This window comes from Tupaia chinensis, unplaced genomic scaffold, assembly GCF_000334495.1.
Source record: "Tupaia chinensis unplaced genomic scaffold, TupChi_1.0 Scaffold000647_1, whole genome shotgun sequence".
NCBI lineage: Eukaryota > Metazoa > Chordata > Mammalia > Scandentia > Tupaiidae > Tupaia > Tupaia belangeri.
In genome coordinates, this window is record NW_006160168.1 from 4,243,968 (window position 1) to 4,254,389 (window position 10,422).

The window sequence follows — 10,422 nt, forward strand, 5'->3', positions numbered from 1 at the left end:
CTGCCTTTTAAGAAACTGCCGGGCGCCGCGCCTGTTCCGCGGCGCTCGGAGAGTAGCACCTGTTTGGCTGTGGGCACCATGACCCTGCAGGTAACCCAGCGGGTGGGGAGGCCGCGTAGTAGGGATGCTCAGAGAGGGAAACGCTCAAGAGGGCGTGGGGGCAGTCACAGACAGCTCCTGGGCAGCTCCTGCCTCCTTCACTCCCACCCCCGGGAGCTTTCGGTCTCGGCCCTGCGGACACTCCCACCCGTTCCCGAGGCCCTTTAGCACAATATGGACCACGCTGTGCCGTTTGTTGACAAGGAGCCGGGGCTCCCCCTGGCAACCCTTCTGAGCCCCAGGGACTGGGTAGGATTCTGAGAGCGGAAAGGTAGGCACGAGCCCCAGGCAGTAATTTCAAAAAAAGCAGTTTTAACTTTAATAAATCAAAGAAATGCTAAGGAACTTTGCTTACAACTTAAAGCCAGGAAACAGTCAGGATTCTGTTCAAATAGTAGGTACATGGGCCTATCGACAGCTCAAGACAGGACAAAAATCCTTAAAACTGAGAAACAAGTCTAGAAGAAAATCAGCAATGTTTTAGTCAAACGTGGAACTTGCTATTAAAGTAAATTATTGACGATAACATGCATGATTAAGCCACTCTGCAGTATATTCTGGATGGGAAATCACATTTTGTATGCTGTGATGATACTTAGGGAATGAATGTAAATTTTTAAAAATGTTTCAGAAATAAATTAATTAATTAAAAAAAAGAAGAAGAAGCCAACCCTGCTCCACACCCCTGTCTTCATCTCGGAGAGGGAGGCAGGATCGTTGGTTCTCACTCGGCACCCCCTTGCTCTGCGATATGTCCAGGGGCTCATGTACCCAGGTGTTTTTCTGAATCGATTTAAAAATACTGGTTTACTGATAGGCAACATGGTACATGTTAGAGGTAGAAAACTGGGAAAGAGAACACATGTAAATAAAAATCACCAGGAATTTCTTCATCCAGGTGATAACCACTGCTAACATGTTGGGTTACTGCTTTGTATGTTTTTTTTCTATGTATGAATGTGCATGTGACTATAGGCTCACATGTTAGTAGTGCATATGCCTACACTATAATGTTATTGTGCATATAGATGCAGTTTTGTTCTTGTACTTAACTGTATTAGAACATGTCTCATCACTAAATGTATTTCTAAAATATCATTTTTAAATGAATAAAATTCCATGGTATAAGAATGGTTAACTTCTTTAACCATGTCTTCAGGCAAGATGCTGTAGTGGGTAAAGGCATATATACTCCGTAGTTACTTGGGTTGAAATTCGTGCCTCACTCCTTAGCCTGTGACATGGTTATTTAACCTCTCTCTGTGCCTCAGTTTCCTCCTCTAAAACTAGAGCAGAGATACTATTAAAGGAGCTACACATGGAGTGGGCAGGTGGCATCGTGTTTAAGGTGCTGGATTCACACATGGCTAACCACAGTTTGAGTCCTGGACCTGGTGGCTTGTTTTCTCACTTGCCTTCTCTCCCTCTCTCTCTCTGGTCAAATTTTAAAATAATAATAATAAATTTTAAAAATTAAATAATTCTTTAGGAAAACATGGTAAGTTAAAAGCAAAGAAGCTACACATACAGAACATTTAAAATTGTAATGGCTTGTGATAATTGTTTAATAAGGATTAGCTTGTTGTTGAGTATTTATATGTTTTTCTCTGATGTATGATTTAGGTAATTCATAATCAACTTTACCCAAAATAATCCGAAGATTAGAAAGGTTCCTTTTTAGCTTAGTACTTTTGTTTTTTAATTATCGTTGTTTGCTTTGAAAATATTTTTGATGAGAATTTAAAAGTCGAGGATCATCACAGGAAAGCAGCGTGCTAAGAAATGTCACTGAGTACTGTGATGTTATCTGCCAACAATCTAGTAATACTTGAGTATTAAGAATACTGGAGAAAAATAACTTTTAAAAAAAGACAACAACTGCCTGACATATTGAAACCTCTTCCCTCTGTCACCTGTTTCCTCTGGCACATGCGGGCATCATGTCGGTGCTTGAGCTCTGTCCGGCTGCTGTGACGGCTCTCAGTGCAAGTCAGAGGAAAAGTGGCTTGATGGGGCTGTTGCCTTCTATGTATTTATGCTAGAATAAGTAGTACTGACAGACTTTCATGGAAGTGGCAAACAAATGGAATTTCTAATTCAGCTATCACCTTTCAAATTCATTTTAGAATTATCATGTGTTTATTTCCTTACCAAAGTTTTTCAGAAAGCTGACCATCATTCTACCTGGTTATATTTCTTTCCTAAGTAACAAAGGTAGAAGCAAGCGCCTACTTCAAGAGTATGCATCTTTTTCTTTTTTTTTTTTTTTTTTTGGAGAGATATTTTGCTGTGGGGTGCGGGCGCTCGCCAGAGAGACAGAGACAGAAAGTGAGAAATCACCCTCCTCCTCCGGAGGGATGGCCATACTGCAATCCCTTCTCCTCCATTCTCCTCTCAGGATCTTGGGCATGCACACATATGTGCCCGGTGTGAGTTAAAGCCACTGAGTATGCGATTTGAACCGCAGTTGACTACATGGGAGTCTAGCGACATAGCCATTACGCCTACTGCTGGTCCCAAATATGCATCTTTTTGAGTCTCGGATATTCATAATTTTCCGATGGACAAATAACTAACCCCTTCCCCAACATACATTTGTGTGACCTAAGAACCCTGAAGTTTCCCGTGTGTGAGAACTTCTGATCTTCCTAATTCAATTCTTCAGTGGGAAAGAATTGCTTAAAAAGGCTTTGCCAACCCTGTATGTGGGATGGCCAGGTTTGTTTACTGCAGGAAGTAAAGTCAAGTCAGGTGAGAGTCACCCCCCAAGGGTGTCCGCAGATGGGATGACCTGTAAATTTACACAGAAGCTGAATAGCTCATATACAACACACAATGTACCTGAGTTGACTGTTGGTAATGGCAGTGGCGTCTCTGTTACATGAAGAGTGGAGAAAGCAGAACAGGAGAATATCCAGGGAGAGGCCTTACCAGACTTCAGGCAGTTTGCTTTGCAGCAACACGGCACAGGTAGAGGGAGAGTGTGAGCACCCACATGAGCCAGGATGCTGAGGACCTTGCTTCCAAAGGGTCAGCTCAGTGGAGGCCCACATCCCTCCCTAAAGTAGCATGGAGCATTATGAAACTGTAATCTGTACTGCCCAGAATGCTTTGGAATTAAATGTAAATGGCTGTGCATTCAAAGCTGTCTTACTTCTGATAATTGTCTGATTTTCCTAATATCTACTCATTTACTCAACCAACAAAGATAGGCTCACTGGGCTCAGACCAGGCTGTGGCCACCTGGGGCAGTCTAAAACACTGCCGTAGCTACCAAGGTGAGTATTGGTGCCTGCCTGCTTGTAATGGAAGTGTAGGGGAGCAAACAAAGGTCTCCCCACACAGCCTTTAAAATTCATTTTAGAATTATCATGTGTTTATTTCCTTACCAAAGTTTTTCAGAAAGCTGACCATCATTCTACCTGGTTATATTTCTTTCCTAAGTAACAAAGGTAGAATCAGGGTACCCCTAGCCAGGGTAGCTCTATCCACACCACCTGGAGCAGCCGTGCCCCTGTCCTTCCCCCCAAATGCCCACCCCTACAGGCTCAGCCCAAGCACCGTCTCATCTAGGAGAGGCATCTTCCACACCCTGCCCCTCAGTGCTGCCTCTTCTTCCTGGGTCCCCACAGCAACACTGCCCCTCCCTCACAGCCAGTCTCAGGAGATCACTGTTGACCTGCTCATCTCCCACAGGGCTCTGAGCTCTGCACGCAGGCTGCTGGCCTGGCCCATTGTAGATGTTCCATATGTTTGTTATTGTAATTACTATGATACCTGCGATGAGCCCTGGGAGGGCACAGTTCCCAGATCTGAATCAAGATATTTACCTTCTTCATCATATTTAATCCTAACACTTTCCCACCGAGGCTGACGATGCATCTCACAGGAGCCTTGTTTCTCACACACAGTCCCACTGCAGGCTGCCTCAAAGCCAGGAATCAGACCGGAGTACCCTGCAAGGTCCATGTTCTTCACACCACAATTCATCACAGTTGTGCTGGGAAGTGCTCATGGCAGAGGGAACAACGGAATAGCATTTAAAGCAGGAATGTGTCAGTTGAGGTCCCAGGAAAGGGCAGGCTGGATAGCAAGGATGATGCTGGGCACTGCTGTGGGACGGGCTTGCCTACCTGGGGAAGGAGGAAGGACGGGGATGTTAAAATGACCTGAGAGACTGCGCCAGGGCCGTACTCTTTCAGGGACATTCTTGAAGACTTTCATTAGGTCTTCAGATGGTTCCATACCTCCCAAAATGTAAGGAAGAATTTTCCAGAAACTCCTTCCTAGGTGGCAGGGAACTCACATGGTTTTTGTGAAGCCCTAGAATCCTAATCAGGGTTCGACTTCCCATGAGTAATTGAGTTGCTGCCATTGGAAAATGGCCTGAGACGTGACAGCAAAGAGAAGGCCGGAGATGGCTGGTAACCCAAAGAGGAGGACTACTCTTTCTCAGTAGCCTTACCCTTGAGAAGCCCTTGCCATTCCTACAGTATTATATATTTTGTTCTTATAAATATAATATATGCCTTGGGACCAGCGGATGGTGTAGTGGTTACGCCACTGGACTCCCATGTAGTCAACCGTGGTTCAAGTCCTGGACCCAGTGGCTTAAAGCTCATGTGGCTGTATGTGTGTGCCCAAAATTCCATGCCCCCTGGGAGGTGATTTCTTGCTTTCTTGTCTCTCTGTCTCTCTGACAAGCACATGTGGTGGCAAAAATCTCTCTTAAAAAAAAAAAGTATATGTGTGTGTGTGTGTGTGTGTGTGTGTGTGTGTGTATATATATATACACACATATCTATATAGATATATAGAGCCATTGTAAAAAAATTAGCAAGCATAGAACATATTAAAACTTAAAATAGAGACTTACCAATAATCAGAGGCACTTACTATTTACATATTTTAGTATATTTATTTCCAGTATTTTTTTCACACAATTTACCAACCTGAGTATATAAAAACAATCGTGTGTCCTTTGTTAAACCATAAACTCAAAGTATTATTTATGTCTTCATTTTCAGTACTTTTTTTTTTTTTTCTAGAACTACTGTTTTTTCCCCAAAGCCCTTTATGATGAAATTAATAATAGCTAACTTTTATTAAATACCATCTTATGGGCACTATTTTAAGTACTTTACATATATTAACTTATTTAAGCTGTAACAACCTTGAGAACAGGCACTATTATTGACCCACATTCCAGATGAAAAAGAGAGAGACAGAGAGGTTAAGTAACTTGTCCAGAGTCACACAGCTTTTAAGTGAGGAAGCTGAGATTCAAACTAAGGCAGGCTAGCTCCAGAACCTGTGTAATATTTTTAAAGAATTATTCATTTTATTTATTATTATTATTAATTTGCTACAGGGCATGCATGCTCATCAGTGAGACAGAGAGAGAGATATAAAATAAGGAAACAAATTGCCAGGTCCAAGGCTTAATCTATGGTTGGCCATGTGGGTGTCCAGTGCTTTAACCACCATGTCCCTGTTGGCCGTAGCCTGTGTTCTTAACCATGGCATTATGAATAAAGCATTGGACAGTGTTCTGGAAGGACACTTGGAAACACGAGGCACCTCTGGTCACTTGCACTCATCCTTCAGTGCCTCACAGGAATTGATTAGGAGGCCGGGCCATTGTCAAGGTTACTTAGGTGGGAGACGCTGGCCTCCAGTTTACAGGTGAGTTTTGTCTGTCACAGAACAACTGTTCTAGTTGTGCTACTGTCCTGTCTTCGGGGCTGGATGGAAACTTTACTGAATACTCTGCTGAGGTCACGGGTTCTGAGGTTACAGTGAGGCTTACTCACTTTCTCTCCCAGGCCTTTATCGGCCATCTCCGACCCTGGAGAAAGAAATGTGAAACGTGGGACTACAGTGACTCTTTGCCCTGCTCTTGTTTGATACCCAGGCTACTGACAATTCCTGCTTATTCCCAATTTAAAACAAATAGCACAAGGGTAAGGTAGTGTGTATACACGTACACAGTTCTGTTAAAGAAATAATAACCAAAGTTTCTTTGTGAAGTATAAGAAATTGAAAGGGGGAAAGGATGTCTAGGAGTGCCTGTCTCCAAAGGAGGCAAGGCTGGATTTTTCTTGATATAAAAAATCCCAGGACTGGGCGGGCCCCATGCGGAGTGGTTAAAGGAGTTGGATCCCACATGGCTGACCACAGTTCAAGTCCTGGCCTTGACAGACTGAAAAACAAATCTGGTACATGTGTGTATATGCCCAAAATTCTGGCAGGATGGAGAAATGAAGAAGGGATTGCAGTGTGACTAAGCCCCATCAGGGGGTACTTTCTCCCTCTCCCCCTCTCTCTGACCCTTGCCCTCTGAAAATTAAGAAAAAGGAGAATATGCTAGGATTGGTCAAGTCCTGACCTGAGTTCTAGGCCAACCTAGGGTCTCAGGGGACTTGTGGAGGTCAATGTTTTCAGAATCAACTCAGGATGGGACAGACACTCTCATTCGAGTGTATTTGTATTACCAGGTTTCACTGCTAAGTTGGCTAAGCAACTTCTCTTGCCTATAAATTGTTTAAGTCTTAGAATTATTATTTTCTGGATTGAACCTGTACAAAAAAATTAAATGAGGAATGTTGATTGTACTCAGAAACTAGCTAGTCTACTAAATATGTATAAGTGACTCTGATGTTGAAGAACGTGGGCACACGAGCACTGGGAGAGAAACACCCTTAACAATGGTATTAACTGGCCACAGAGTTCCTGTATGTAGTGATGTGTGGATTTAGGAAGAAGAGGAAGACCCACGTGTCCACCAGGTGATCAAGAAAGAGCACTGACTATAATACATATTAGGAAGTGACAAATTGAGGGCCAGCTGATAGTGTGGTGGTTAAGACAGCAGGAACCCACATGGCCAACTGCAGTTGAGTCCTAGACACAGCACTTTTAAAACATCTGGGTGCATGTGTGGGTCTGCCCAAAATCCCCAAAGGAGAAATGGAGGAGAAAGGATTGTGGCATGGTCCTTCCCCATGGCTGTGATAGTGGTAGTATGAGTGGTAATGGATGACGCTTTCTCATTTTCCCTCTCTTTTTGTCTCTGGTGTGTGCATGTGCCCTCTAGCAAACTGTTTTAAAAAGTGATCAATTGGATGGGACCAGCAGTTAGTGTAATGGCTATGTCGCTGAACTCCCATGCAGTCGACCGCAGTTCGAGTTCTGGACCTGGTGGCTTAAACTCATGCTGGGCACACATGCGTGCATGCGTGCCCAAGATCCTGAGAGGAGAATGGATTGTAATCCAAATCACCCCAGGGGGTGATTTCTTGCTTTCTGTGTCTCTGTCTTTCTGGTGAGCGCACACGCCCTATAGCAAAAACCTCTCCCCACCAAAAAAGGTGATCAATTGGATATTTTCAGTATTAATAACTGCATTTAATTCTCCAAACCTTATCTGTATATCAGGTAAGAACCAGAAGAGGTATCCATGGGTTCAAATACATTAGGATAATTCTGATGGAACCAGGACAGCAGTTCACTTCTGTTTGAGACATTCCTCCTCTTCTTCCTCTGTCAGTTCCCACTGCTTATGATAATTATGATAAATTATGATAAACCTGCCTAAAGTTAGCAGATGCTCTGTGTGCCTGTTTTTTTTTTTTTTAATTGTTTTTATTTCTTCCTTTAGGCTGATTTTGACAGGGCTACAGAAGATGTGAGGAAGCTGAAAACCAGACCAGATGACGAAGAACTAAAAGAACTCTATGGGCTTTACAAGCAATCTGTGGTTGGAGACATAGATATTGGTATTATATCTTTATCTTAAAAATAATAATGTGATTTGTTTGGATAATATTTATAGAAAGATACAGTAAAAGTCAACATGAAAATCTCTCTCTCCTTCTTCTGGCAGAATGTCCAGCAATGGTAGATATAAAAGGCAAGGTTAAATGGGAAGCGTGGAACCTCCGAAAAGGTGTTTAATCTTAAACAAGTTTGAAACAAACTTTTTTAATCCCCAGTGCACCAGTCCGTGAGCTAACCTGTTTGTATCTTTCTAGGGTTGTCGAAAGAAGATGCCATGAGTGCCTATATTTCTAAAGCAAGAGAGTTGATAGAAAAATATGGAATTTAAAATTCAACACAGAAGAATTTTTTCTTTCGAAGTCTTCATAATGGTATCATGACCTAACATTTAGGAGGGACATGCACTTTATTTTTATGTACCATGTATACTTTTGCTATTAGCATGAATTGCAGTGGTTAGTAGTATGTTGAAACTATATAGTTCTATATGTGTTTAAATCAGGTGACTTTAAAAGTTCTTTTAAAAAAAACTAGTGCTCTGATAGTATGTAAACCAAAACCTTAACAATTATATATTCTTTTGACTTACCCATTCTCCAGTGGGTTAGTTTTGCTGGTCTAATAAAAACAATTACAAACAGAAAGATAAATAACCACATGTTCTCACGCACGCAAAAGCTTCAAAAGTGGACCACAAAGAAATAGAGGGAAACTGGTTCCTAGGACTGGGAAGGGAAGGGAGGGGAGGGCTAAGGAGATGTTGGTTAACAAATTCAAAATTTCAATTAGATAGGAAGAATAAATTCTGTTGTTCTGTAGCACAGAAGGGTGACTATAGCGAACAGTGATTTATTTTATATTTTAAAATAGCTACAAGAGAAGATTTTGAATTCCCAACAAATTCTAAACGTTGTGATGGATATGCTAATTAACCTGATTCAGCCATTATACATTGTATAGCATAGATCAGAAAATCACACTGTACTATGAAATATGTAAATAATTATGTGTCAATCAAAAAACAAAAACAGGGAGGCTGAGGCAGGAGGATCATGACATAATGAGGCCCTATCTTTAGGAAAAAAGGAAAAGAAGAGAGAAGAAAAGAAAGGAAGAGAAAAAGAAAAGAAAAACAAGTAAAAACAAAAGCTAGAATCAGTTGTAAGACCATTCCTTTCTTTCACCATGTAGCTTTGGGCTCACACTGAGGCAGGGTCTGTGTAGTCAGAGCCATACCTGGTTCTAGTCCTCACTCTGAGAGTTAACTTCTTAGGTGACCTGAGGCAAATTACCTAACACTGATACTCCTGATCTGTACTGGAGAGGAAATAATACCATTCTCATAGGGTCTTGGCAGGAATGAAACGATACACGAGCTATAATCATCCTATCCTTAAGTTAAAGCACATGTTATGTAAAACACAACAAATAAGCTGAAATTTCTCCTAGAAAAGGAGACTTAGAAGTCTATTGCTTTTCAGAGGAAGAAAAAAGTCATGAGATCTTTTATTTTTAATTTTTAGATTTAAGACAAATTAGAAAGATCAAACGTGCATTTACTGAGTGACAAATTACATCATGGCTATATCCCTTACATTCAGCTTTATCACAGGAATAACGTAGTCTAGAATAAAATATTGATTGAATACCCAGTCTTCCTTCCTGGCTCTTTGAAAGAAGATAGTCTCTTTTTTAAAAATTTTGTTTTTCTGTATTTTTAATTTTTTTCTGCAATTGACTAGTACTATTTAGGTAATCAAGAAATAATAAAGATTTTTAAATTATTTTAAATTGTGAAAAAAATTAACTTTACAAACTATTGCATGCTTTCGAATTGTCTCCTTCATAATTCTTTAAATTTTTAATTGGCAAATTCATTGTCCATATTTATGGGATATCCTGTGATCTTTTGATGTATGAGCAATTAGCATCTTCTTCTCCTCAAACATTTACCATTTCTTTGTGTTGGGAACATCAGAATAGATAGAGACAATGTAGTATGTATGCACAGTGGAACGTTATTCAGCCATTAAAAAAAATAATGAAATCCTGTCAGTTGTGGCAACACGAATGAGCCTAGGGAACATTATGTTAGGTCACATAAGCCAGGCACAGAAAGACAAATACTTCATGTTCTCACTCATATATGGAAACTAAAAGAGTTGACCTCAGAGAAACAGTATAGTAGTGGTTACCAGAGGCTGGAGACAGGAGGGAAGAGTAGAGGGTAGAGGAGGGTTGCTTAGCCAGTACAAAAAATAGTTAGGGGACCAGCAGTTAGCGTAACAGCTATGTCGCTGGACTCCGACATAGTCGACTGCAGTTCGAGTCCCAGATCCGGTGGCTTAAACTCTCGCCAGACACGTGTGCATGCGTGCCCAAGATCCCAAGAAGAGAATGGAGGAGAAGGGATTGCAGGGTGGCCATCCCCGGTGGGGGATGATTTCTTGCTTTCTGTCTGTCTCTCTCTTCCTGGCAAGCGCATGCGCCCTATAGCAAAAACCTCTCTAAAAAAGAAAAAATATATATATGTATTTATATATA

The 10,422-nt window shown here is 41.4% G+C and overlaps 1 protein-coding gene across 1 annotated transcript; it reads left to right on the top strand.

Annotated features, from left to right (window-relative positions):
- On the top strand, window positions 1–8,907 carry ACBD7 (acyl-CoA binding domain containing 7). Its single transcript, XM_006159758.3, has 4 exons — window positions 1–90; window positions 7,760–7,877; window positions 7,985–8,047; window positions 8,133–8,907. Exons 1-4 carry the CDS (start codon window positions 79–81, stop codon window positions 8,204–8,206), a joined length of 267 nt encoding a protein of 88 aa, XP_006159820.1. The 5' UTR covers window positions 1–78; the 3' UTR covers window positions 8,207–8,907.
- Window positions 8,908–10,422: the final 1,515 nt, after the last annotated feature.